General features: G+C 57.7%; 2 protein-coding genes across 10 annotated transcripts in view; both read right to left on the reverse strand.

Moving 5' to 3' along the window:
- Positions 1-469: 469 nt before the first annotated feature.
- Positions 470-14,760, reverse strand: FAM120C (family with sequence similarity 120C). 4 transcript variants are annotated; one of them, XM_043501512.1, is made up of 17 exons: positions 14,396-14,759; positions 13,825-14,335; positions 11,425-11,671; positions 10,223-10,344; positions 9,651-9,779; positions 9,100-9,202; positions 8,687-8,772; positions 8,055-8,362; positions 7,517-7,796; positions 7,211-7,382; positions 6,584-6,833; positions 6,243-6,357; positions 4,489-4,698; positions 3,947-4,148; positions 3,339-3,477; positions 2,906-2,963; positions 470-2,665 (listed from the first exon to the last, which is right to left on the reverse strand). In XM_043501512.1, the coding sequence occupies exons 1-17, from the start codon at positions 14,587-14,589 to the stop codon at positions 2,426-2,428; spliced, it is 3,366 nt and encodes a 1,121-aa protein (XP_043357447.1). In that variant the 5' UTR covers positions 14,590-14,759; the 3' UTR covers positions 470-2,425. The 4 variants fall into 4 exon arrangements, with proteins under 4 accessions (XP_043357447.1, XP_043357446.1, XP_038237174.1 ...); XM_043501511.1 differs by having other exon boundaries at positions 13,825-14,759; XM_038381246.2 differs by having other exon boundaries at positions 10,262-10,344; positions 13,825-14,758.
- A 1,504-nt stretch (positions 14,761-16,264) lies between these two features.
- Positions 16,265-27,887, reverse strand: part of WNK3 (WNK lysine deficient protein kinase 3) — a 55,180-nt gene continuing 43,557 nt past the window's right edge. For 5 of the 6 annotated variants that reach the window (XM_038381220.2, XM_038381225.2, XM_038381219.2 and 2 more), the window contains 8 exons: positions 26,797-27,545; positions 26,106-26,337; positions 25,655-25,764; positions 24,853-25,307; positions 23,979-24,190; positions 22,655-22,756; positions 20,924-21,126; positions 16,265-20,580 (listed from right to left, as the gene is read on the reverse strand). In XM_038381220.2, the coding sequence (XP_038237148.1) occupies positions 20,251-20,580; positions 20,924-21,126; positions 22,655-22,756; positions 23,979-24,190; positions 24,853-25,307; positions 25,655-25,764; positions 26,106-26,337; positions 26,797-27,545 (2,393 nt within the window). In that variant the 3' untranslated portion in view covers positions 16,265-20,250. The remainder of the gene's footprint in view (positions 20,581-20,923; positions 21,127-22,654; positions 22,757-23,978; positions 24,191-24,852; positions 25,308-25,654; positions 25,765-26,105; positions 26,338-26,796; positions 27,546-27,887) is intronic. The other variant, XM_038381226.2, reaches the window with a different exon arrangement.

Here is a 27,887-nt window from a genome sequence, read left to right on the forward strand (position 1 = left end):
AAGAAAAGGAGGACTTGTGGCACCTTAGAGACTAACAAATTTATTTGAGCATAAGCTTTCGTGAGCTACAGCTCACTTCATCGAATGCATTTGATGAAGTGAGCTGTAGCTCACGAAAGCTTATGCTCAAATAAATTTGTTAGTCTCTAAGGTGCCACAAGTCCTCCTTTTCTTTTTGCGAATACAGACTAACACGGCTGCTACTCTGAAAGATGCATTTCAGAATTTCCCCCTGGGAGTTTAGCGGAGGGAGTTTAGGGGGCTGTGATTTAGAGTTTCGTTTTCCGGATTTCAGAGAAGAAAAAATGGCTGCACTGAATTGGGATAAGTTCTGTAAAACGCCGAGCGTCCTTCAAATCATATCTCTCCCTGCCCCCCCAAAAAGGGGGGTTATTCCAGCAATAAAAGTGATTGCAACTCCAGGCGTCTGCCCCCAAGATTCCCAACCCCAAATGCTTCAGATTAACTCCTTCGTGATTCGCAGACACGGCCGATTGTCTCCAGACATTCAGAGAGGCCTGATCTGAGGTCTGACTTTGAAACACGGTTAAAGTAATAAAAAAAACTACAGGGTGACGGCTCCAAGCAGTGGCGCGCACCAAAGATCGCTCTGCTGACGAGCTGCCTCAGGTGGGCAGGCGTCTTCTGAGTGCGGGATTCTGAATTGGCCTCAGTTCGAAAGCTCAAGTAATCAGAGTCCGGAGATAGTTTTCCGGAGTCTTTGCTGGCGTATCAGTCAGGTTAAAGGGGTTCAGTGCCCCGATCAAACAAGGGGGTGTTCAGATTTCCTCCCATCCCCCCAACCCCGAGTGGGGAGGGAAATAAGATATAAAGTTTTATCGAGATCTGGGCTCTTTCCCATCCCCTCCCTGTTCCCCAAATCCCCACGGCCTGGCCGTCTCTGCCTGGCTTCTGGGCAGCAGCCAGGGCTACCAGGGAAGTGACGGCCTCAGAAAATGAAGGATGCAGGACCACAGCAAGCCATGCACGGCACAGGGGAATTCAAGCCTTCCCGTGCCCGACAGAGGCGCGGATTGGTCAAGTGAGGAGTCGTACTGCCCAATTTTTATACACATCTGGGGGGCCAGGATGGGAATTCACCACCAGCCCCCCTGCCTGAAGTTAGAGTCAGGGCAGGGGGTAGGATAGTCCACAAAACCTTCAAATTTTCCACCCTGTACAGTCCAGATTTTAATGGGACTTTAAAGGGGTCCCCCCCTGCACCAATACATCCCCGGTGAGTGAGCCTCCAAGTTCCTGCACTCCCCTCCCATGGGACAGAAACCCTAATAGCCCCCAGCCTCAAAATCCCTGCCCACTCCTCCCTATGGGTCACCAACCTAAACCCCTCCTCCACCCTCCATTGATCAGCCCCGCTGGGAACTGCAGCCAGGATGGGGGACTCTGCGGAAGCAAAGGGGGACCTGTCTGGTTTTGGAGGGATCCCCAACTGCCCCTGCCCCCCTGGGTACGACGTGGACAGCTCTGGAGCTGCGGCTGGGGACAAGGGAATCCCCCCCCCGAGATACATAGTTTCTATATAGAATCTGTCTCTGTAAATATAATCTCTCTTCTCTCTGTACAAAACCTGGGCTGATTTCAGCCGTCACCGCCTCTGCCCCGAACTTGCCCCCGGCGTAACGAATGAACCTCTGTGCCACCCAAAACGAACACGGGCTGGGGGCATCTGCACCTGCCAAATATTGGGGAAATCCACCTCCCCACCCCCATGACATTTTGGGGCTCCCCCCAGAGCAGCAAGGGACATGACTGGTGTGCTCCTCAGCTGGCTGCGGGTACCGGGGCATATAGAGCACCCTGTGTTGCAGGGCAGGGGGCGCCATGACCCCTTAGCAGCCTAGGTTGAGCCCCCAAACGTCACCCCTCCCCAGTCGCTTTGATTCATCCTGGCTGGCTTCCTTTTAATGGCTCCCCCTTTATTTAACAGCATTTCTCCCTGCCCCCCCGCTGCAAGAGCCGGGGGAGGGGCTATGTATATGTTAAAAACCCTAAAAACCGTCAGCTCCCCACCCCACAAATATTAAAATTAAAAAATAATAAAATACGCCATGTTGCGGACCCGATGAGGGGGGGTCAGTGCCAGGAGGGCGCGGGGATAGGGAAACAGGTACAAATCCTCCCACAACGCACTGGGGCGCTGTAGGAGACCATCCCTTTAATTAGGGGACGATCCCCCACAACGCACTGGGGCGCTGTAGGAGACCATCCCTTTAATTAGGGGACGATCCCCCACAATGCACTGGGGCGCTGTAGGAGACCATCCCTTTAATGAGGGGATGATCCCCCATAATGCACTGGGGTGCTGACTTTACAACCCCAGTGTTCTCATGGTACCCTGAGGCTTCCACACTCCGAGCCCCGCCCCCCCCCGGAAAGCCCCACCCATCCCCGAATCAGGTCCCCATCACTCTTCCTTCTGCAGAGCTGGGAGGGACAGCTTGGTGTTGGGGCCGCGATCCACCTCCTGGGTCAGCCGCCCGCAGTACTGGCCCTTGTCACCGCAGGGATCAGCGTCTCTGGCTAAGGCACATTGTGATGGGGCTGGGGGGCAGGGACTGCCCCCCGAATCCTCGCCCCCGTTCACCTGCGACGGACCCTGCCCGCTCTGCAACTCCACGGCTTTGGCTGCTCCCTCCAATGAGCCCTGTGAAGAACAGGAGTGCAACATAATCGGATAACTGCTGGAATCCCATCCCAGTATGCCCGGTGCTGAGATGCAGCCAGCTCTGGGGCGGGGCAGCTGGGGAACAGCCGCACATAACACTGCACGGAGACAGCAACCCAGCTGTGGAGGGATGGGGGGCACAGAGAAGGGCTGGGGTCTCTCCTTGGTTGGGGGGAGGGTCCAGACCAGTGGGGCTGAGGGAAAGGCAGAAACACGTACCTGCTTGCTCAGTTTCTTGTTTCCTTTGGGGAGTTTTCCAGACCCGTCTCGACTGCGTCTGGGGTGGAACAGGGTGGAGAACAATAATACTGATTAGCTAGCAGCAGAGTTGTTACACTGATGCCCCCGTAATAAGAGTAACTAAGTAATAGGCCTAATAACCATGGTGACGTTAACGAGGATAAACAACAGTGGTCATTAATAGTTCTAATAATTACAAATAATACTAAGCATAATTCATGAGAACAGGGATGGTTCACCCAACGTGGAGATGCAGCCGTCTCTGGGGCGGTGCGGCTGGCAAACAGCTGCACATAACGCCACACACAAATGACTCACCCAGTGCAGAGATGACCCAAGGAGAAGATGCTGGCACCCAGCAGCCAGCAAAACCTCTCTTCAGTCCACCCCTCAGCAGTGCTGTGATACTTACCCCTTGCCTGGCCCCCCGACAGACACCACCTGCATCCCAAAGGAGCCCCGCCCCCGCGAGGGCTTACTGCCCGCCCACTGGCCAACGACCATGCCAGCGATCTCCAGCTTGCCCCCCTGAGGCGGGATGGGGTGGAGACCTAGGGAAGTGGAGATGGGGGGGGAAGAGATGAGCGACAGGTGACACTAGGGTCATATCCAGGCCCCAGAAGATATAGAACAATAGCAGAACATCGTCTTTCAGGGTCCGCGTGAGTCTGTGGAGAGCCTGAGCCGATCACTGGGAGAGGTGTGAACTGCCCTTGGCATAACCGATCCCTGCCTGAGTCTTCAGAGAGCCTGAGCTGATAGCACTGACAGAGGGAATCTGCCCCGATGCATCTCAATAGGATGATGCCCCCCCAGCCCTGGAGCACACCACCAGCTCCCCACACTCCACATATGTACAACTGGAGGGGGGAGAAAAAAGGCCTCCCCTACCCCTGCCTTCAAGAGGGCACACAATCCAGCCATCTGGGGATCCCACCCTTGTCACCAGTGCCCTGCAGTGAGTAAGGCCACAGAGCAAAGGGGCAGGGACACGGCTCAGGGGATACAACGATCTCTCACCTGTGAGCCCTCTGCTCCTCCCAGGGGGTGGCAGCGGCATGGAGCCCGTGGTGCGGGGGTAGAGGGGCATCGAATAGAAGGGCGCAGCCATGGCAGGCACAAAGGGAGGGGGTGGGAGCAGAGGGGGCGGGGCCTGGCGGTTGATGTTCACGCCCTCCAGGATGCTCTGTCTCATCCTCTCCACTTTGGCTGCCTGCTCTGTCTGGGGAGGAAAGTGGGGGGCAGGGGGAGATGAATCTAGCTGACTTCATCCCCCACATCCCTGCCCCTCCCCCACAGCCTGCCCCAATGTCAGAACATCCAGCTACTTCCAGACCAAGAGGAGCAGCCTCTCAAACCCCTCCCCGCCTCGACAGGGAGAGAACCCAGGAGTCCTGGCTCCCAGCCCCACCGCTCTAACCCACTAGACCCTCCCTCCCCTCCTCTCCCTGAACCAGGGATAGAACCCAGGAGTTCTGGCTCCCAGGCCCTCTGCTCTAACCCACTAGACCTCACCCCCCATCCCAGAGGCAGGAAGAGAACCCAGGTGTCCTGCCCCGTACCTGTCCGTCACACAGATCAATGAGGGGAGCCCTGTCACGGGTGGCTTTGATGAGCTTGCTCTGGAAGAGTTTGCCATCGAAGTAGATCCAGGGGCAGCAGTGTTCCCAGGGCACCGGCTGCCCACAAGCGTCGTTGGCAAAGAGAGCTGTATCTACTCCGCTCATGAAAAGGGCTGCCAGTTGCACGCCCCGGGCATCCAGCTTCTCGATCTGCAAGGGAACCATTCCCATCACTTTAACTTAGGAAGGAGTGCAGCCACTTTTGGGGCAGGGCAGCTGGGGAACAGCCACATAAAACACTGCATGGGAGGCTCACCCAGCGTTGAGATGTGGGCAGCTGGGGAACAGAGCAGATCGGCAGTTTTTAATCTAGTAAAGGAATAACTCCAGCACATTCTCTGGTGAGAGCTGGGGAGAAAACCCAGGAGTCCTGGCTACCAGACCCCCTATAATAACCACTGCATCCCACTCCCATTCACCTTTCTCCCAAACAGCACCAGTGCTGGCTGTCACCAACTGTACCCCATATTCACCGCTTTTACAGACTAGGATAAATTGTGTACAAAATGTGCCTTGTGAGGTGATATAGGGGGGGAGGGATAGCTCAGTGGTTTGAGCATTGGCTTGCTAAACCCAGGGTTGTGAGTTCAATCCTTGAGGGGGCCATTTAGGGATTTGGGGCAAAAATTGGGGCTTGGTCCTGCTTTGAGCAGGGGGTTGGACTAGATGATCTCCTGAGGTCCCTTCCAACCCTGATATTCTATGATTCTATGATTCTATGATCTGAAAACTCGTAATATGCTGAACATTATCGTCCCAGTAAAATATGTGTACGTTCTATGGATTTTGTATGGCAAGTTATGAGACTCCACTGTATAACATCGCTGTGATATGCAGGCACAAACCAGTTCTTCAAAAACAAAGGACACACTAACGGCCCAGCCAGGTGATAGCATAATAAAGCAGACTATCACCTGGGTAAGAGGCCAATCTTTGGCGGGAAGAAGGGCGCGAGCAAGAACTTTACGCATTGGCAAAGACACGGCTGGGGTTTCCCAGCCCACAGACTGGCTGTCGCCTGCGCCCCAGCTGGAGACAATCCTCAAGGAAGGGAGAAGGGTATACGAATGGGAACAGAGGACCCCAAATCATGTTCTCCCCTCATCTCTACTCACGGCAGCAGCCCCATTTGAAAGACAAATGAAGCATCACTGAACTGGGGCTAGGGTACTGGCAGAAAGATGGAGCCAGTGGGCTCCTTATAGGGAGACAAACCTTTTTGCTTTGAAGTTCCCCTAGCTTGTTACCTTAGGTACCAGTTTGTATCTTCTCTCCTTTTATTTTCTTTGGGACCCAGTGTGACTTTCACGTCTCCCCACCTGTCATCACTTCAAATCTTTCTGCCTGGGGTTAATCAACTTCTTGGATTCTTTTCTCTACCCCAGCATGTTTGGGAACCTCCACCGGAGAGAATGGGGTCCAGGCAGGTCAGTTTCCTTTGAGGAGCCTGAATTGTCCAGGAGCGACAGGGCAGGACGAGACGCACCGTCCTGGGGAAGGTCAGGGGCTGGGAGTAGCTGGTGAGGGACCAGCCAGAGTATTGGTATAACTCAGCAGGCAGTGACGCCGAGGTGGGTGGCCATGCGGGTGGCGCGGTTGTTGTCACAGCGAAGTGGGGTGCGAGGCACCCCAGGCTGGAGAAGCGAGGACACATGGCTGTTTGTGTCCCGGGGAACATCGCGGCAGCCCCTTACCTTCAGCTCTTGCAGATGATCCGGCTCGTAGAGCTGAGAAGAAACCGCCTGAGCCAGGAACACGTCCAGCTCGTGCCTATGAAGGATCCTCCCTCCGGGCCACTGGATCATGTAACTGCAAACGGAAGAGAGAGTGTGAACCCAGCCAGGCCTGGCATGCCCACACAGAGCAGCTCGCCCCGGCTAGGGGAGAGAGGGCTGGTGGTTAGAGCAGGGGGGCTGGGAGCCAGGACTCCTGGGTTCTCTCCCTGGCTTTGGGAGGGGAGTGGGGTCTAGTGGTGAGAGTGGGGGCCTGGTTGTGTTGCTCATCACCCCACACACCCCGCCCTGCCCCCGCTCACCGTAGCACACAGCACATCAGCAGCAGGTGCGTGGGTACGTTGGCGGGGTTCAACATGCCGGGCGTGTCGGCCCGCAGGCAGGCCAGGAAGGCCCTCATGCGCCGGTTCTTGTCCTCCACCGCCTTCCCCAGCCACAGCTTCCGCAGGTTGGGGCAGGTCCACTCGCGGAAGGCCAGGGCCGAGACCAGCTCTGGCGTCTGCGGGGACTTCCCCTTGTACGCCGCCCACTCCTTGATGATCACAGGCGGCACTGAGGGGCAATGAGAGGGGGAAGGGTTCAGGTTCTCCTGGCTGGGGAGAGAACCCAGGAGTCCTGGCTCCCAGCACCCCCCGACCACTGAACCCCACTCCCCTCTCAGAGCCGGGGAAAGAACCCAGGAGTCCTGGCTCCCTGCTCCAACCCACTAGACCCCACTCCCCTCCCAGAGCCAAGAAGAGAACACAGGAATCCTGGTTCCCAGACCCCCTGCCAACCACCAGACCCACTCCCCTCTCAGAGCTGGGGAGAAAACCCAGGAGTCCTGGCTCCCAGCCCTCACTGCTCTACCACTACACCCCTGCCCCTCAGAGCTGGGGACAGAACCCAGGTGTCCGGAGGCTAGAGCTCTCTGCTACAGGGGCCCCTACCTTCTGTGGGGATGCGGCGGCGGATGGCCAGGCGCTGCACCCGGCGCTGGTTCTCAGCCACGCCGAACAGTACCCCATAGATATGCTGGCGGGCGCCACGGAAGAGGATGGCAGCTGGAGGCAACTCAGTATTACACTCATCTTCGATGCACACCGGGAGCTTGATCTCGCCCTACACCGGAACGTCAGGAGAGGGACTGAGAACCCAGGAGTCCTAGCTCCCAGCACCCCCAGCTCTAACCCACCAGACCCCACTCCCCTCCCAGAGCCGGGTGGAGAACCCAGGAGTCCTGGTGCCAGGCTCACCTTGGTAAGAACATGGTAGATGGAGGGGTACATGAGGCCGCGTCGGTGCCGGTGCTCAGCCACCCGCAGGACCTCGGGGGCGACAGGGGGCAACGGGGGGGTGGTTATGTCCATGTGGTTGCGGGTGGCCATGGAAAGCAGCGAGGGGATGGAGGGCTCGGGCCCAGCCAGGGGCCCGTCAGTGTCGCCGGAGCCCCCCGCCTGCCCCCAGCCCCGGCTCAGCTTCTCGGCACCGGGCCCCTCCCAGCCAGACTTGGGCTGCAGCACCTCGGAGACGTGGCTGGGGAGGAGACATGGGGAAGGTGGTGAATCACACCCCTCTCAGAGCCAGGAAGACAACCCAGCCTGGCTCCCAACTCCCCCTTCTCTAACCAGTAAATCCCACTCCCCTCCCAGAGCCAGGGATAGAAGCCAGGAGTCCTGGCTTCCCACTCCCCCTGCTCTAACCACCAGACCCCACTTCCCTCCCAGAGCTGGGGAGAAAATCCAGGAGTCCTGGCTCCTGCCGACCTGGCTCTAACCACTAGCCCATACTCACTTGGCACTGCCCCCGTTGTGCTCTTCGCCATCGGAGGAGGAGGAGGGGGAGGAGGCTGGCCCGGAGGAAGGGGAGGGCTTGGGGCCCCGGTAGTGGTGGGGGAACTTGGCATCGTAGGCGCTGGGCCAGCTGTTGAACTCGCCGCCCTTCAGGATGGGGTCCTCGTTAAAGGGGGGCATGTCTGCGAGCGGGTGTGAGGAGAAGAGGAGGCTGGCGCTGGGGCCTGGGGGGAAGGAGGCGGCCGAGGAGGAGGAGGAGGGTGGGGCTGGCGGCTGGAACTGCATCTTTGGCCCTAGGTGGTGGGGGAACTGGGGAGAGAGAGAGAGAGAGAGAGAGGTGAGCAAAGAGCAGCAGACCCCACTCCCCTGACAGAGTGAGGAGAACCCAGCCATCCTGGCTCCAACCCCCTCCCCCCTCACTCCAACCACCAGCCCCCGCTCCCCTCCCAGAGCTGGGGAGAGAACCAAGGAGTCCTGGCTCCCAGCCCCCCTGCTCTAACCACCAGACTCCACTCCCCTCCCAGAGAGGGGGAGAGAACCCAGGAGTCCTGGCTCCCAGCCTGCCCCAACTCCACTTCAACCCACTGACTCCAGAGATCCCAATCCCATTCCCTACCCTGGATTGGAACATACCATTGGCTTCCCCATGGGGAGGGATCCCACCGGGCTGCGCTGCGCAGGGGCTGCTCCTCCGAAGTGGTTGGATCCATAGCCTGGCACTGAGACACAGAGCGGGGCTGGCATTGGCATCAAAACCAGCTCAGCGTGCAGAGGGGAGCGGGGCCTACTGGTTAGCGGGGGCAGCAAGGACTCCTGGGTTCTCTGCCTGGCTCTGGGAGGGGAGTGGGACCTAGAGGTTAGTGGGGCGGCCAGCACTCCTGGGTTGTCTGCCTGGCTCTGGAAGGGGAGTGGGACCTAGTGGTTAGAGCAGGAGGCGGTGTGGGGAGCGGGGCAGGGTGCTGGCTGTGTGGGCAGCTCCCAGCTACTCCAGGTCCATCCTCTCCCAGCAGGGGGCGCTGTGGGAACAGCCCCTGCCAGATACTCACGTACAAACGAGGATGGGTCCACAGGAGCCAGTGGCATCTTGGCAGTCACCGAATAATAGTTCACGGCTTTCTTGAAGCGCTCGATCTTATCCTCCGTCCTGGACTGGGGGAGCAAAGCGGACAGGAGACTGGCTGGGGAACTGGGGTTTAAGAGGGGCCCAACACTGGGGCTGCGTCCTTAAGCCCCCCCGGCAATCGAACCCACCCTCTCAAAGCAGGAGCTGCTCTGCCCCATCTGACGCTACAGAGCGACACAGGACTGCAGTGTTAGCCCAATGGAGCTTCGGAGTCAGACCCCCAAAGAGATGGGGCAGAAGCCAGCATGCCAGGGACCCCGATCTCACTCAGAGTGGTCTCACAGCACGCCAGGGGCCCCTGATCTTGGCCGGAGGGCTCTCACGGCCCAGGGCGCACCAGGGCCCCCCCCGATCTTGGTCAGAGGGGTCTCACGGTACGCCGGGGGCCCCGGATCTCGGCCAGATGGATCTCACGGCACGCCAGGGGACCAGATCAGCAGCTCCAGTCAGCAAGCCAGGCCCCTCCCAGCTCACCTGAGAATGTTTGAAGACATCTCTCCCCACGGCATCCAGGTTGTAGGGGTCTTTGATGGCGCTGACATACTCCGAGACAGCCTTGATCACCACATCGCAGGGGGGCAACACCAACTGGTGGGCTCGGACCTGGGCACGGAGGGAGACATGGACAATGCTCAGCATCTGGCACCCCATGGTTAGCCGGGCTGGAAACCCCACCTTCCATTACCTCCCATGTGATCCCCAACCACAGACCAGAAAGCCAGCCCAGAGAATCCACAGCCCCCCATGTGCTCCCCGATCATAGACACCTGCCCAGAGAGTCCCCAGGCCCCCAGTGTGCTCCCCGATCATAGACACCTGCCCAGAGAGTCCCAAGGCCCCCGTGTGCTCCCTGATCATAGATACCTGCGCAGAGTCCACAGCCCCCTATGAGCTCCCTAACCATAGTCTTCCCTACAGTGGCTCCCAGCTTCCCCTGCTCTAACCACTAGACCCCACTCCCCTCCTAAGGCCAGGAATCCTGGCTCAGTCCCCTCTGCTCCAACCCACAATGCCTGTCCACAAGGCCAAGCCCGTTCCAGCGCTACCAGGCTGCTGCAGGGCAGAGCCAGGGGCCGTGAGGCTACCTTGAGTGATGCCAATGGGTGGTCTGGCCCCAGCAAGCTCCAGTGGAAAGCAGCCAGGTCCTCGTCCGGGAGGATGTGGTTACCTGGGGGAGGTGGGAATAACAGTCCCTGGTTACTGCACCCCAAAAGGATTTGGTGCCCCCACCCCGCCCCCAAAGAGAAAAGGGGGGGCTGTCACAGACCCTTCTGATTGGAGGAGGATTCAGGACAGAGGGCCAGAAAACTGGAGTTTTTATGCAAACGAGGCAGCCCTGATTTGACTATTAGATGACTAGGCGCTGTCATTTGCATAAATGTATCCCCTCTTTCTCTTGGGATCCCCTTTGAGTGATCCCCTTTCTTCATGCAATTCCAACCCCCACACAGCTCCATTCTGATCATAGAGACACTGACTAGGGCGGTCCCCAGCCCCTCATGTCCTCCCTGACCATAGAGTAGCCCCTCCTCCCCAGTGTGTTTCAACCGTAGAGTTCCTGACTAGAATGGTCAGCAAAGACCTTGCCTAGAGAGTAGTTCCCAATTTCCCCCCCCCCCGCATGTGCTCCCTGACCATAGAGTGCTTGCCTAGCGCGTGGTCTGCAGTCTCCTGTACAGGACTCACTGATCACAGAGTTCCTCCCCTCCATGTGGTACTTCACCACAAAGATGCTGCCTAGAGAGGTCCCCAAACCTCCCCCACCCCAGCAGGTCTCCTCCAAAGGGCACCAAGACCCTGCCCAGAGCGGTCCCCCAGCCCTCGTGTGCTCCCCGATCCCAGAGCATCCCGAGCCCATCGAGATCCGGCTAGAGAGACTGCCGCCGCGGCTGCCCTGTCCATCACGCCGCCAGTTGCTCGAGCCGTCTCTCTATGGTGGTGGGGTGGGGAGTGGCTCCCCCAGCCGGAACAGGGCCGCTTCCCAGACTCCCCAAAGCCAGCACCACGGACCCCTCGATCCCAGGCATGGACTCCCTCTCCTAGAGGGACCTATGTGTCCATCCCCCAGCTAGAGGGGTTGAGCCCGGGGCGTGTCCCTGCCAGCCCCCCCGCTCTGTGTGCCTGCCCCATGCACACCCCGGCTGGAGGGGCTGAGCTGGGGGGGGAGGTCCTTGCTGCCCCCTCCCCGGCTCTGGCTCGGTGTGCCTGCCCCACACAGGCCCCAGCTGTTTGCCCTGGCTGCCCCTACCCAGCAGGGCGGCGAAGATGGGGAAGCTGGAGACCTTCAGGCCCAGCTGCTTGGCCACCTGGTGCATGAGGAACTGATTGGTGGTGAGGCTCTTGCCATTCCAGCTCAGCTTCAGGGCGTGGGCGCTGAAGTAGCAAGGCAGGCTGGCCAGGGCGAACTCCGAGTCATGGGCCAGCAGCCCGTGGAAGCCACGCTCCCGGAAGAAGGACACCACCTCCAGGTGATGGTCCTCCAGGCTCTGGAAGACCTGTGGGTGGGAGAAGAGTCACACTTGATGGTGGTGAGACAAGGGAAGGAATGGGACCCACAAAGAGCCCCCCGCCATAGAGATGGGGATATGGGGGGCCCAAGTATGGGGGGGGAGAAATGGAGGTATAGGGGGAGGAGGGAATGGGGCACACACATTGTGGGGCACACACATTGTGGGGCACATGCTGTAGAGAGGGAACGGGGGACCCTGTATGGGGGAAGGAGTGGGGGACAGAGCCCCCTGCAGAGGAAGGAAGGAGGGAACACCGCAGCACACTGCGGGTGCAACTAGCAGGTGCCATCTCTGGGTCGGAGGAATGAGCGGAGCAAGGCAGCAGGTCTTTGCTGGGTTTCTCTCTCCCCGTCAGCGCTACCCGTGGTTCTGCCTGAGGGCTCAGGGACTCAGTACCAGCCATCAGCCAGGGCAGAGGCAGAGCTAATCAGGCCAACTCCACATTGGGCGACCCTGGGTCAGGGGGCCCAACCCCCCACCACCAGGGAGCTAGACAGAGGGGTCTGGCTCGCTGGCCCACGACGCCTCTAGCTGCAGCCAATCCCTGATGCTTTCGAGGAGGGCAGAGAAACTACAGTTCTGCATTGGGGAGAGATGGAACCTTCCTTCCTGACCTCAGGTGGTGAAGCCCTGAAGCACGGGAGTGGATCACATCCCGTATCCGGAGGCAGAGCTATACTCGGGCATGGGACAAGCAGCTCCACCCAGAACTGCTCCGGCTGCCTGTCCTCGAAGTGTCACCATCACTCGCTTGTCCCCCACCTCCCTTTGATTGCGACGTTGGCACGATTCCACAACCCTACTGCTGGCTGCTCCTTCCCTCCTTTTAATTAAAGCTGGGTTGCCCAGCCCCATACTGCCAACACGCAGGCTGCTCCGGGGCGCTGGCTGTATCGTGTCAACCAGAGACGCCCTCCAACCCAGGCACCTCTTTACACACAGGCCACTGGACGTCCTTGAGTTCAATGGAGAATCCACACGTCCCCCAGGAAATGGGCCTCTCCCTGTTCAAAATCAACACCTGATTTTCAGGCGGGATTTGTTTAGCTTCAATTTCCAGCCACTAGCTTGTGTTCGAGCTTCCACTGCTAGACTGGTGAGCCCATTAGTAAATGTTTGGTCCCCCCAGAGGTGTTTAGAGACTGGGATCACGTCACCCCTTCACCTCCCCTTTGTGGAGTTCAATAGATCGAGCTCCTAGTGTCTCTCTCAGGCCAGTTTTCTAACCCTTTAAATCGTTCTCCTGGCTCTTCTCCAGCCCCCCTTCAACTGATCAACAGCCTCCTTGAATTCCAGACACCAAAACTGGACGCGGGATCCCAGCAGCAGTCGCATCAGGGCTGAATCCCGGGTGAAATCACCTCTCTGCTCCACCTCGAGATTCCCCGGTTTATACCTCCCAGGATGGCCTTAGCCCTTTCGACCCCGGCCTCACACCGGGAGCTCCCGTTCAGTTCCTTCTCCCCCACAACCCCCCTGTCCTATTTCTCCACTTTGTCTGACACTGAGAGTTCCCCTGGCACCACAGCTCAAAGACGGATGATGCAGCTAGTCCCATAAGTACCCTTTCTTATCGAGCTGTTTCTACCACATCCAGCACTTGGGTACCAGGAGCCACATTGAAGGTCAAAAAAGAACCACTGCTGATGATGGAGAGAGAGAAAAATCCAACAGACACAATGAATACAAGTCACCCAGCACTGAGATGCAGCCACCTCTGGGGCAGGGCACCTGAGGAAAAGCTGCATATAACGCCACATAGAGAGGGCTCGCCCCAACACTGAGGTGCAGTGGCAACTGGGGAACAGCTGCACACAACCCCACATAGGGAGGGATTGCGCGGTGCTGGGATGCAGCCACCTCTAGGGAACAATCACACAGCCAGGCGGCCCAGCCAGTTGGGAGAGGAGACAAAAGAGAACGACAAAGTGCAGGGGAAGGAGGCAGAAGGGAGTACGGAAGCAGCAGAGGGGTTAGGGTTACGGCTCAGAACACAGGGACTGGGGCTCATGCAAGGCGGAAGGGGCCATAGGTTGGAAGGGCAAGGGGCAGGCACGAGTAGGCACAGTCATAGGGCGCCAAGCAGAGGTGTTGGGAGCATAGACATGGGGGGAAGGTGCGCAGCCACCCTCTCCTACCTTGACCCGGAAGCGGATCATGGCCAGGCGGACACAGTGCCCCAGGCAGGCAGGGGGCAGGAACCAGGCGCGGGGGGGCGGCGTGCCCTTGTTACCCACATGGCCAGCGATGAGCTGGGCCGTCTGCCGCTCGGCCTGGGCCTTGCGGCCCCATTCGGGCAGCCGTTCCTTGCCCAGCCCGCCGTTGAAGATGACTGCCAGCTCCAGCCCGCCCTGGTAGAGGCAGGCCTGGGACAGGGCCGCCAGGTAGCCCACCATGGCATTCCACTGGCCACCGCACACCCAGTCTGTCTGGTAGCCACCATACAGCCGCTGTAGGGCCGAGTCCGCGTCCACCAGCAGCCGGGCCGGGTAGGCCGACGTCAGCCCCGGAGCATGCTGGGAGTGGGCCACCACCGTCGCCAGCCCCGGAGCATGCTGGGAGTGGGCCGCCAGCCCCGGAGCATGCTGGGAGTGGGCCGCCACCGTCGCCAGCCCCGGAGCATGCTGCGAGTGAGCTACCGACGCCAGCTCCGGAGCATGCTGGGAGTTAGCCGCCAGCCCCGGAGCATGCTGGGAGTTAGCCGCCAGCCCCGGAGCATGCTGGGAGTGGGTCGCGAGAGGCGGCGGGTAAGGCCCGGGCTGCGGCTGGAGGTAGCCGGCCAAGCTGCAGTAGGAGGGCCCCCCACGGACTCCCGCCGCCCGGGCCAGCTTGAGCAGGTCAACGGGCACCACGGCACCCGGGCAGCGCTTCTCCACGAACTCCTGGAAGCCCTGGACCCCCATCGCAGTGGGCCCCACTTCGGGGTCAGGGCGAGGGGGGGCTAGACCCCCCCCCTCCCCTAGCCGGGGGCTGGCTCCTGGGCTTGTCCCCGCCCCCCCCTCACAGCGCCCAGAGCTTTGGGGCGGCCGTGACCGCCATGTTGTAGCTTTCTTCTCCTTCTCCGCCTCCCTACCAACCCCTCCCCCCTCCCGGCCGCGGGGCACGTCGGGAGTTGTAGTTTACTCCCTCGGGGTGACCCCGTTAGAACCCATGGACGGGCCGGAGGGATCTGGACTACAAGTTCCGGCAGGCCCTGCGGGAAGCGCGGCGCCCTCCAGCCATGTTGTCCGGGCCTCCTGCGCGCGGGCTCATGGGAATTGTAGTCATCTCCGCCAGGGCAGCCCCGTTACCACGGAGGGCGCGGGAGGGCTCGGACTACGACTCCCGACAGCCCGAGCGAGACGGGCAGCCCCCCTCATCTCCTTCTCCGCCATGTTGTCCAGCGCATCTCGCAGGGCGGCATATAGCCTCATGGGAGTTGCAGTGCCCCGCTCCCAGGAGGCAGTGAGCCCTAACGGTCGCCATCTTGCCTGGTGCCGAGTCTCTCCCAAGGGATCATGGGAGTTGTAGTGCGGCTCGCAGAACGCCATCTTGTCCGTTGCAAAGCTTCATGGAAGGTCTAGTCTCCACCTGGGAGTGAACGGCAACGACTACAACTCCCAGCGGCCATTGCTTCCCTCAGCCACCTTTGCCCACCCTGCTTCCGAGCCCCAGGCCATGCTGGGAGTTGTAGGCCAGTAGCCTCCCCCACCCCCGGCAGCCTACAGTTCACAGTAGCCGCCTTACCCAGAGAGCTGAGGGGAAAAGGGTGGGGATTATATTACCCAGAATCCTCTCAGAGAACAGGGGGAGGGGCCTCATTGACGTTACCCAGAATCCTCTAGAGAACAGGGGGCGGGGCCTCATTGACGTTACCCAGAATCCTCTAGAGAACAGGGGGCGGGGCCTCATTGACGTTACCCAGAATCCTCTAGAGAACAGGGGGCAGGGCCTCATTGACGTTACCCAGAATCCTCTAGAGAACAGGGGGCGGGGCCTCATTGACATTACCCAGAATCCTCTAGAGAACAGGGGGCGGGGCCTCATTGACGTTACCCAGAATCCTCTAGAGAACAGGGGGCGGGGCCTCATTGACGTTACCCAGAATCCTCTATTGAACAGGGGGCGGGGCCTCATTGACGTTACCCAGAATCCTCTCTGGGAAAGCAGGCAGGGGAGGTTCTCGATCTAGGCGCCTGGCATCCATGGGTGGCCGGCCTCGGGCCGGGCTCACAGCTGCATTGTTTGCGTCGACAGGGCGAGGCCGCTCTGTACCAGCTCGACACTGGGCCCGGCCGAGACGCTGCAGGGCTGGGGCTGCGCTTCTGTGCTTCACAGCTTGCTACGGCCGCATTACAAGCGAGTCCTGCCAGTCACAGCTGAGCGGCTTGATTGTTTTCCCATGTGCTCAGCCTCACACTATCACCCTCTTTTTTATCCCCCACAGGTCTATTCACATTGCCTAGGGGGAGGTGGTTTGCGAAGGACGTGGAGAATTTTTGCCCGTGTCTCCGTTCCCCCCCCCTTCCCAAACCCACACACTCTCACTTGCCCCTGCGATGAATTCGAGATTTGTAACCACCAAAAAGAAACAAAATATTAAAAAACAAAAATCCAAATGTATTTTAGGTTAACATAGTTTTCACCAAACATTTCACCTTTACAGCATAAGAACATGTAAAATGAAGGAGAGACAGACTGCTGGGTTTCGGAAATGAAACAGCCCAGAATGCATCATTTTAACGACTATTAAATAAAACACCTTAAAGGGACGTTAAGAATCACGCCCCGCGGAACAATGCCAGTGGCTTGGCTTATTTTGATGGCTTAATTAGGGACACAAATAATTCATGAGCAATGCTTCTGTGGATAAAACAAGCTTTTCAAATTGTTTCTACTGAAAGGCAGATCGGTGCTCCAGCTTTCACATGCGCTACCAAAGATCCCAGGTCAACTGTGCAGTGTCAATCTTATTTTCATTCATCCAGCTGAATTCAAGTGGGGGATTTACCTCAAGAGAGCAAATGCAATCGCTACACAAATAATTAACTTAGAAAACGGAAGATCAAATGTCACTTTGAAGTCCCACAAGACGAGGGGTGGAAATAAAGCAACAAAGGAAACTGGAGGCTGGATTCAAACAGCACTAAAAAAAAAAAAAAAAAAAAAAAAAATGAGGTAGATAAAACCAAGAGCAAATGTAAAAAGCGCCAGATTCAGCAGACTGTATCCCAAACCAGCCCGTTGTTAAAATGATACATTCGTTACAGTGGACGCTGACCCTGGCAGACTTCCACCTGAAAGCGTCACAGCAGAAAAATAAAAAGTCTCTTTAAAAATAAAAATTCACATTTGTTTATCACCTTCAAATCCTTCATGCTGGATAGAAAATAAAAATGCCACGTGGGACCCAGAAAACTCCTTGTTACATTACAGCAAACGAAAATATGAACCGTTACATACAGACTGAACGCTGCTACTGACTCTTTGGGGGCTGGGGGCGCGGTTTGGATTGTTATCAGATTCACAGCATCTATTTCTAGTGTGCTGCTCAGACACTTCATGATAGAGAGGATACATCTGGAGGGACTGCAGTCTTCAAAGGACTTGTAGTTTGCCCTAGGAAACAGACACAAGTGACTGGTCCAAACAGACAGTAGGTGATTTCCCGGTCTAACTGCAGTCATTTTTGCTGTCGGGCCCTGATCTGGGATACCCTCCCCTTCTGCCATTTAAAACCCTTCCTGAATAAAGGCTAGATTCCCAGTGTCACTAAAGGTCTGTCTGTGCATGGACTCTTCCCAATTAACTGTTCCTGTCCCTGATTACTCATACACTTCAACTTGTGCTTTGCTGGATCAGGGCCAGAGCGCTCCACAATTAGCAGGATCAAAGCCAAAAGCATCCTCCGGACCTGATTTTATACCATTCTACCTGGGTCAGTTACAGATAAGATACCAGCCCCATCCCTCCTGTAGACACGGCTGTACCAGTACAGCTGTCTCCTCTTCCTACAACGGAACAGCCATACCAATAGACGCACACTAAGATGTGCTTTCACTCTACCTGCATAGTGCTTGGATTTCTGATTTTGGTGTCAGTTACAATCAGGTCCCAGAGCTAGCTCAGAGACTTAGGCCTGGGTCTACGGAAAATCCCTCCTGCTGCAGCCTTGCAAGAGCAGACAAGCCCTTGATTTCCCCTCCCACCAGAAAAGCACCGGCTGTTTTGCAGATCTGTGCTTTGGGGAAAGGAAGAAAGCTAAGGCCAAGCACTCCCATTTCCAAACATTCTCTCCTCCAAGTGGAAAACAAAAACAGACTTCGTAGCCCAAGTGCCTACACAGTTTGAGGCTTGTTTTTAACGGAATGAATACAACCAGCCAAAAAACAATTGAAATGTCTTAAAAAAATGCAAAAAATCCCAGGGAGATGAGAAACGCTGTTCTCGGGTCTTCACAAACACAGCTAGCTATCTGCATGTGGGTTTGTTTTCTGCACGTGTTCGCTATAAAAAAGTTAAACCCACTGGTGTCAAGTCACCCTCGGACATGCAGCCCTTCCCAGTAAAAATCTGACAAAAACCTTAGGAGATAGCAGTTATAAGGCAATGCAAGTGGCTGCAGGCAGACAAAGCGGGGGTTGGGGGGGCATGGAATGGGGCCGGGTTTGCACCTCTACCTGGGTCCATTCCTAATGCTGTTCTAAGCGGGGCTTTCAGGGTGGAGCAGAAGCATTTGGCACATCTGAAAAGTTCCTATCGGACAAAGGGCCCAGCCTTGGAAGATCCAACAGACTTGAAAACCACCTGGCAAAGAAATGTCTGTTTGAAACTCAGGACGCAGAAAAGCCCACGAGACAGCAACGCCAAGGGGAGATGGGATGCGTTTTGGCAAGTGATTTTAAGTCTTTGTTCCCACCACAAATCTAACCCAACCCCACGTGCTAAAATCCTTGCAAAGACGATAAGGAATTGAAGCTAAGTTGGGTACCAGTGTTGGAGTCAGTGGGCCCATCAAGTGAGAGGGAGAAAGAGGATTTGCTGCACTTCACATAAACCAAACTTCAGCTAAAAAATCTCCATTAGCCTCAATTAGTCTCCTTCTCTGAAAGCACTCTCTCCTAGCATAGCAACTGCAGGGCTGCAATCAGGGGACACGTGCTAATCTACAACCCAGGTCTCGGAGGCAGGTTGCAAAGGGAAAGAATATTAAAAAGAAACAAACCCACTGAAACTGAGCCGTTTCAAATGTGCTCCAGATCGTAACGTGAAGTCGAGTGTGTACAGGACCCCCATGTTCAGGTTGCTGTGTTTAAGATTTCAGAGCCCAAAAGGGGTCAAATATGAGCTATAAGATCAAAGCCAGGATGACGCAGGATGAAATTTTCAGAAGTGCCATTTTCAAAAGAGACGTAGGAGCTGATTTTCAAAGGTATTTAGGAGAGTAAAGATGCAAACAGGTGCCTACCGGCATAGTCACAAAGCACTAAGCAGGTTAGGTGGCTAAATTCGATTGAAATCAACGAGTTAAGCCGCTAAACTGCTTCAACCTTTGAAAATCAGGAAAAGTCCTTTTCGAAAATGGACTAGAGGCAGTATTTTCAAATGCGCTTAAGACAGAAGAACATTGGAAGCCAGTGCTTCTGAAAGGTAGGCTTTTCAAAACAAGGATGGCTGCAAAAGCACAGGGTTTGGCAGGGCTAAAGTAAGACCCCAATTCACTGCGTTTGCTCCCAAATTCTCTACAGCATAGAGGTGCGCACAGCCCTGTCGCCCTGTCTAATTTTGCATCTCCAAATTTGTGTCCCAGATGGGGTGACTGAGATTGGAAGAGATTTAAAATAGCCCCCTCCCAGCAACTCCCTCCACTCTGAGACTCATGTCTGCTGCAAAAATAACAAAACCAGAACTCATTTCAACAGGAAACACCCAACTACCCAAGCATCTCTCGGCTGCTCAAATCGAAGAAGTGTGTGTATGAGGAACGAGGAAATAGCTGCTGGCTTTGCACGGAGCTGCCCTGAATGGCTCAAGGATATTCCTGACACAGTGACAGGATCGGTGAGATCAAGAAAACCCTTTTTGCAGTCCCCAATCCTCCTGGCTCAGGGTTGGAAGGAGGGTCTTTAGAACTTGGCAGAAGCTAGCTGCACTGATCAAAACATTTTTTCTTTCTAAACTTCCCGGCTGCAGCTCAAACCGACCTGAGTTCTAGGAGCACATTTTCCATCAACTAACTTAAAAACCAAATCAGAAACTCCTCCCCACCATCACGTCTGCCATTTAAAAGATGCAGGCAGACAGCTTCTCCGCCAGAGAGGGGTGAAATGGAGGTTTCTTTCTGAAGCGATCACGTCTCAGGAGCATGAGACGCAGGAGCCGAGTTTACCAAAGCTGGTTAAAAAAATCAAATCAAATCAAGTATTCCGGGAGGATAGGAACCGTGCCACAAGTCACTGTTAGCTGAGCCAAATCGCCTCCACTGGCAGACTGGGCATCAGCCACACCAGAATCCACACGGTTTGCAGGCCACAATGGGGGAGTACGGACCACACCCTGTTTGCCTCCAGCTCCGTGCTCTGGCTTCATTTGGGACCAGGTGGGATGGTAGCTGGGTTAGGGACCGGGGAGGCTGGGAATCCCAGCATGCTGCCCCCAGGCTGGAAGGGTCCGACGGGCGGGGAGGGGATGACCACCGACTGCTGAGCCATCCCCGAAACACCCACCCACTGCATTGGGTAAGCCGCCCCTGCCATGGCATTGTACTGGCAGACGTGGGGCATGCTGTAGGGTGGCAGGACGCTGGGGAAAGCTGGGAGGGCCAGTCCAGGGGGCAAGGAGGCCGGCACAGTCCCGCGGATCTGAGAGAGGGAGGAAATCCAGGTGGAGGTGTAGCCCACTGACGAGGACGTGTTCTAAAAGAGAAAGGGGAGAGAGAGAGCAGTCAGATGGATCACGAAACTCTAAGCCCATTCCCCTCACAGCACCAGGGAGAGAACCCAGGGAACCCTGGCTCCCAGCCTCCTCTGCTCCAAGAACTAGACCCCCCCGCCCCTCCCTGTGCCAGGGACAGAACCCAGGAGTCCTGGCTCCTAGCGTCCCCTGCTCTAAGAACTAGACCCCTGCCCCTCCCTGCGCCGGGGAGAAAACCCAGGAGTCCTGGCTCCCAGCCTCCCCCACTCTAAGCACTAGACCTCACTCTGCTCCCTGCACCGGGGGCAGGACCCAGGTGTCCTGGCCCCAATCATGCCCTCTCACCTCGCAGGCTTTGCTCCAGCTGTCCCCCTCCAACCGGTGCTGGTTCTGTTTGATCTGGTTCAGGCTGGGTTTCATGAGGGCGTTCCCGACCGCTTCCTTAGTCCAGTCATCCACCAGCTTGTGCAAGTCGTCGGTGAACATCCCCTTCTTGCTGGCCGGGGACTGCTGGCAGGAGGCAGTCCCACTGACGGCGCACAGCTGCTCTGTCGGGGAGAGGGGAAGAGAAGGGGTTAGGCTGGGCGAGGGGCAGGGCACACACAGCTCCCCCTGCTGGCCATGGCCCTCCCCCCCCATGAGCAGCAATACCCACAGCTAGTCAATGTTCCCCATTTCCAGGGGGAGGAATTAGCCTAGTAAACGCCAGCCAAGTTCTTGGCCCTCACGGCTCCCTGGAGATGGAGCCAGCCCGTCTTACTGGGTGGGCAAGTAAGGCAGAGAGGGGGAGTGGGGGCAGGATTTGGTATCCACCCATCCATCCATCCCCATCCGAACTCCTCTGGTCCATCCATCCCCAACTGCATTCCTCTAGCCAACCATCCGTGCATCCCCAGCCACGCCCTTCTGTCCATCCATCCCCACACACCCCTGTATCCACCCACCCCTCTTTCCTTCTTCTTCCCCATCCCTCCCCATGCACCCCTTCCGTCACCCAAACCCAACCATCCCCCCCAAACCCATGCATTCCCCAAATGCATCCATCCCCCCACACCCCCATCCATCTCGCCATCCATCCCCCGCCCCCCCCGCACACCCATCCAGCCATCCAAGAATTTGATCCTGACACGCATCACCGTAATATCTGGGCACCTTGCACGTGAAATCAAGGGCAACAGCAAGGTCCCTAGTGCTTAGACGGGAAGCTCTGCGGGGGAAGGGACTGTCTTTTTGTTATGGGTTTGTACAGTGCCCGGCACGTTGGGGTGGTGGGCCATGGCTGGGGCCCCTAGGAGGTACCGTAATACACCTAATACACACTGTACAGCGCCCGGGTCAGGTGATCAATCCCCTGTCACGGCAGGGTCCTGGGGCGTCGGAGGCACCGGGGTCTCTCTTGCTCAAACAGCGGTTCAGCCCCATTTTACATTAATGCCTCTGAGCTCAGTGCCAGGTGGAACTCGCTGGGCTGGGCAGGGCCAGAGCGCACCATCCAGCGTGCCCACCTGGGCTTGCTGCTGGAAGACTATGGGTCTGTGCACCAAGGCTGGCGGGGGGCAGCAGAGCAGATAAGTACAGGGTGGAGGACCCAGACACTGGGGCAATGGGGCCGGAAGCACCCCCGAGCCCGAACCAATGGGGCTCTGAGAAGTAGGTTAGACAGACAGAACCAACTGTGGGCAGAGAACTAGATTACGCAGACCCAATAGGGGCCAGAGGAGTAAATCAGACAGACACAGACAAACCAAACCACCAGCTAGAGGAAATTTCCCCCTGGGTCAGGCTATCCCAGAGTGGGGTCTCTTCATAAGGGCTCCTAGCTCACACAAAGTGCTTTTCATCTGCATGTCTCAACATGCTCTACAAAGGGGTGCCAGTATTTTCACTTTGGTTTCACAGATGGGGAAACTGAGGCACAGGCCAGGGCCGAGCGACTCATCTGAGCAGCCGGGAACAGAACTCAGGTCTCCCAAGTCCTAATCTGATGCTTTAATCCTTAGCTCGGGCTGCCTCCACCCTGGGCTATCTGCATGGGAACTGGCTAAGCGCCTCCCCTCCCCCAGGGCACAGAGGTACCTGGGCTGGGCTCCCCTGGGGCACAGCTCTGATGCAGCAGGCGGGCCTGGATGCTCAGCTGATAGTCAATCATGGAGGCGGCGGTGGTCGTGCAGCAGCACTCTGTGTGTACGGGAGGGATGGAGTTAAAAATCACGACCTAACCCACTCGCTTTCCAACCCGTCAGCTCCCACAAGCCACCAACCCCGGGCTACGACCTAATCTGGGGGGTCAATCGCACCCCATCCCCACTCCATCCAAAGCCAGTAGCCCCCTCAGGGCAGCTGGCCCTGCTGTGGTGACCCTGGGCAAGTCACGAACTTTCTGTCCCTCAGTTTGTCCAGCTGTAAAATGGGGATACATATACCAGCTTCCTCTGTAAAGGCTGGCAGATTACATAAGGCATACATCGTTAAGAGTGAGCGTCGTTAACCACTGGAACAATTCCCCATGGGGCGTGGCAGATTCCCCATCGCTGCGTGCTTTTAAGTCAAGCTGGCCGTTTTCCTAAGAGGTCAGCCCAGGAATTACTTTGGGGACACGCTCTGGCCTGTGTCAGACTAGATCAGTGGTTCTCAACTAGGGCTACACGTACCCTTGGGGGTACTCAGAGGGCTTCCAAGGGGTCCATCAACTCATCTAAGATTTGCCTAGTTTTACAACAGGCTCCATAAAAAGCACCAGCGAAATCAGTGCCCACTAACATGCCACACAGACAATGCCTGGTTCACACCGCTCTGCCAGTGCAATAGTTCTAGCCCAAGGGGTTTATTTTACAGCGATCTGGTACATATGTGAACATCAGCCATTTGTCAATACCGCTGTGGCTGGAACACTTGTCTAGTTCTAGGTCTGATTTTCTAAGCAAGTCGATTTTAAGCGAGGTGAAACTTGGGGGGACGCAAGACAAATCAACCTCCTGAGCGGGGTCCGGCAGTCTGGAACAGTTGAGAGCCCCTGAACTGATGATTGCAATGGTCCTTCTGCTCTGAAATCCAAGCACCTCGCTAGGAGCCAGGGGCCATTGTTCATAGGTTTGGCTAGCTTCAACTTCCAGCCATGGCATGGCGGGAGATGTTTGCCTGCCACACCAAAGAGCCTGTTAGCCAATCTCTGTTCCCCATGCAGGTACATCTAGGCGGGGATCGAGCCAGAGGGACCGAGCTCCTGGAGTCTCTCACACTAAAGCCCGGTTTCCAACCCTCGGATCATCCCAATGGCTAGTCTCTGGCCTCTCCCCTTCAAGCTCTCCTGTGCAATGCCAGTTCCCTCTGATCCCCACCCTGGAAGGCCAGAAGGGACAAGGGCTGCCCCACGCCGGCCGGGGCTCATTTCCTGGCTTACCTGTGGCGACGATACAGTTCTCGGCGTGCGTCAGGACCTGGGGCCGGCCACGCAATTTGCTTTTGAAGGAGCGAGGCCGGCGGGGGGAGGAGGGCTGCAGGGACAGCTCCGACAGCTCAGGCTTGCTGTCTTTGAAGGCATGCAGGCGTTTATACAGCTCCTGCAGCTCCCGGCTCTGCTGGGCCTGGAGCGTCACCACCTCCTGGATGTGTCTGCGGGGCAGGAAAAGCTGTCAGCATGGCGTCCCCAAACCCAATGGGAACTGGCTTTGGACAAGTGAGCTACTCAGCTGCTCTGTGAGGGGGGCCTGGGTTCTCCCCCCAGCTCTGGGAGGGAAGTGGGGTCTAGTGGTTAGAGCAGGGTGGGGCTGGGAGCCAGGAATTCTGGGTTCTTTTCTTGGCTCTGCCACTTCCCCGGCCTATGCCTCTGTTTCCCCTTGTCTGTCTAGCATATTTAAACTGTGAGCTCCTAACCCATTCTTTAGGTGTTGCACACGCCTGGCCCAATGGGGCCCCTATCCTGACCTCTAGGCATAAGAGAAAAACAACGAATGGTCCTAACAATTCGCTCCAGGCTGGCTCTGAAAGGACAAAGCAGGACTGGACTGAGGCAAGCCTGAGTCTGCACAGAGCCTGCGCCGATTGCTCGGAGAGATGTGAAGTGACCCTGTCTGAATCTGCAGAGCACCTGAGCCAGCAGCTGCCCTGTACCGCTCCAGCCCAAGCCTCACTGCTTGGGGGGCCTGGCGAACCCCACCCCAGCCAGGGGCTGGACGTGTGACAGGAGAAACCCTGGGGGAGGAGAGCCCTGGTCCTTGTGCAGGTTGGGGTGAAAAGGGTTGGAGGTCACAGTTGGGCTTCCCAGGCCCCCTTACTTCTCCCGCAGCCGCTGCAGCTCCACCTTCAGGTCCTCGTCCTCGAGCTCAGACTCGTCATCGCTGCTCATGGGCGAGGAGGCAGAGTGGAAGAGGGACCTGCGGCGCATGGCCCCGTGGCCGGAGCAGTCCTCGGCCAGCGGGGGGCGCCGCTCCCTGCCAGACCCCAGGGTCTCCTCCGACTCCTCGGGGCCCAGCTCACTATCAGAGCTGGGCTGCCTCAGGACGGGCCCCTCGGCCCACGGCTCTGTGCTGCTCCCCGTGGCCGACAGCTCCTCCAGCTCCTGCTCCGGGGTGAGGGAAGAGGCATCCGTCTCGCAGGCCGGGCCAGCCCACAGGAGCGACTCTCTCGGCAGGGGGGTGCCTGGATTGTCCGTCTGTGGCTCCTCCGGCCCAGCAGCGTCAGGTCCGGCGTCTGCCGCGCAGGAAGCTGGCTGCTGCGGCACGGAGGTGACCTGGGACAATCAGGGATGGACAGGGTTAGCTGGGAAGGGCAGGGCCCCGCCCTGAAGAGGTCATGCCTAGGGGTGATGGGAGGGGCTGGGAACCAGGACTCCTGAGTTCTCTCCCCAGCTCTCGGATGGGAGTGGGGTCTGGTGGATTAGCGCGGCGGGGCTGGGAGCCAGGACTCCTGGGTTCTCTCCCTGCCTCTGAGAGGGGAGCAGGGTGTGGCTAATAAGAGCAGGGGGACTGGGAGCCAGGACTCCTGGGTTCTCTCCTCGGGTCTGGGAGGGGAGCAGGGTCTGGTGGATTAGAGCCAGAGGCATGGGGAGGGAGCCAGGCCGTGGCTGGCAAGACCCACCTGGAAGCGGCCTCGCTGATAGGACACCGAAGCCGATCTCCACCTCCCACTGGCTTCATTCACCCCAGCCTGCTCGGCAGGCCCCTCCATCCTCGTCTCCTCTTCCTCCGCTGCCAAGGGGCGCCACAGCGGGAAGAAAAGAGCAGAAACAAGGGAGGGCATCACGGGTTGGAACCGCGCCGTTGGAACCGCGCCTCCCAAGAGCGATGCCGCGTCCAACACTCCGCCCCCGGTGCTAGCCGGTTTTCCCCAGCCCGCCACCCTCCCCGAGACTTACGCTTCTATGTGGAATGGAAAACAATGCGGAGAAGCGGGGGGAGCCCGAGAAAAGGAAAGTGACGACGGCTGTGCGGGGTGAAATGACGGGCACGGAGGGGAGGCGGCGTGGGCGGGGAAAGAAATCATAAGGGATGCTTTACCTATGGTAGATCCCTGTCTCTAAGCACACTACCTTGGCGGACTTTGGATCTCTTGAAAAAGCTGGTGGATTGCCGGAGCCTGAACGCCCAGCTTTTTAATTTGCGAGTCCAGGATTTCTTGCTAATAGGGTTTTTGAGACTAGGGCAAGTAAAGCTTAGGCCAAAATATCCACCTCCTGTCTGCAGATGAACTGCTCCGATGCTGGCTACTGCAGTGGGGCAGGCCTCGGGGTTCAGCGGGGAGGAAGGCTCCGGGGACGGCTCCTGCATGAGACACAGGGGAGGGAAAGAGAAAGAGCTGCAGCGCCTGAGTGGGATGGGGCAGCCGCAGATTTGCAAGGCAAAGGGGACCCCTGGCTCCCCCCATATCAGCCTTCCTTGAATTAACTGCTGGGTGCCCTGGAGATCTCCCAGAAAACAGCCACTGGGAGGAGGGTGAAAGGGGTTCGGGAACCACCATCCTGCCCCATCCCAACTTTCAGAATGGTACCAGGCCCCCTCGCCGTTCCACAGCATGTATCTAAAGGATTTTCCAACGGACCGGTGCACTGAGGGCCCAATCTTGGCCAGGGGAGGGGTCTGTGCAGTGCCCGGCACAAGGGGGGCCCTGATCTCAGCTGGGAGGTCAGAACATCTGGGCCGCAACCCCCCAACGCCAGCGTTGCGTCCCGGGTACCGTAACTAGAGCCATACCCGCCGTCCCCCCACGCCCTCCATACTCACGTGCAGACAGAGTTCATTGGGTGCGACTGTAATGACGTCGGGGTCCTGTCTCAGCACTGGCGAGCCAGCAGGCTGGCTGGCAGCCTCGGCGGGGGGCAGCGGAGACCCCTCGAAGGCATCAGTCCCCTGGGATTCTGCCGGGGAGGGGATGGCGGCAGGCGCTTCCGGCCCAGCACAGGACAGCGTATCCTCGGCCGAGGAGAGTGGGGACTCCGTGCTCTGCGTGTCCTTCTGGCTCTCGGAGTAGCTGTGCTCTGGGTAGAGCAGTGTCCTTAGCTTCTCATCCAGGGTTTTGATTCGGTTGTCAACAAAATCCATCTTGGGCGGCCCCTCGCCGTCGGATTCTGGCACCGACGGAGGCAGAGGGGCCGGTTCCGAGCTGGGCGTCTGCACCTGCCCGGCGCTGGAGCTCAGAGAGGCATCTCCTTCTTGCAGAGGCTGCTGGGACTGGCACTCAGACACCGTGACCACGGCCAGGAGGGGCGGCTCGCCAGCGTGGGCCACTGCCAAGCTGACCGGGCGGTCGCCAGGCTGTGGGGCAGGGGGCTCTCCAGTCTCCGGCCCAGCCCAGTTGTCGTTGGCAGACAGAGGTACTAGCGTCTCCGTGACTCCTTCCGCCAGCTGCTCAGGTTTCGAGCCGGGGCACTCTGGTGCCACGCTGTCCTTTGGGCTGGCGTTGGGACCCTGGCTCTCAGCAGCCAGCAGCCCACCCTGCGGGTACGTCTCCTTACCATTCTCCTTGTCCGGACCTGTAACAACCGCCGGGGGAAACGTTACACCCTGATCAAGACACTGAACAGGGATCTCTGCCCCTAACGGGACGTGTGTCTGCCATCATCAGTAAAGACAGCTGTGGGGGTCTCCCCAAACTAAGGGCCTAAGAAGGAGCGGCTGGTAGGTGAAGGGAGCTGCTGGGAATATCTGTGGACCCCCTGCCACCAAAGGATCTTCACAGAGACCCGATTCTCAGCATACTCAGGCTGTGTGACTATCAGTCACACTAACAGAAGTTCACACCTCTCGGACTGATTGGCTCAGGCTCTCTGTAGACTCAGGCAAGATCAGTGAGTCAGGTCACACTCAGGGCAATT

Source organism: Dermochelys coriacea, chromosome 23 (genome assembly GCF_009764565.3).
Source record: "Dermochelys coriacea isolate rDerCor1 chromosome 23, rDerCor1.pri.v4, whole genome shotgun sequence".
NCBI lineage: Eukaryota > Metazoa > Chordata > Testudines > Dermochelyidae > Dermochelys > Dermochelys coriacea.

Coding starts and splice junctions, on each gene's coding strand:
- FAM120C (XM_043501511.1), bottom strand. CDS start 14,589: ATGGGGGTCCAGGGCTTCCAGGAGTTCGTGGAGAAGCGCTGCCCGGGT. Junction 9,203..9,650: donor ATGTCTTCAAACATTCTCAG/GTGAGCTGGGAG, acceptor TTGCTCCCCCAG/TCCAGGACGGAGGATAAGAT. Junction 4,699..6,242: donor ATCATCTGCAAGAGCTGAAG/GTAAGGGGCTGC, acceptor GTTCCCTTGCAG/ATCGAGAAGCTGGATGCCCG.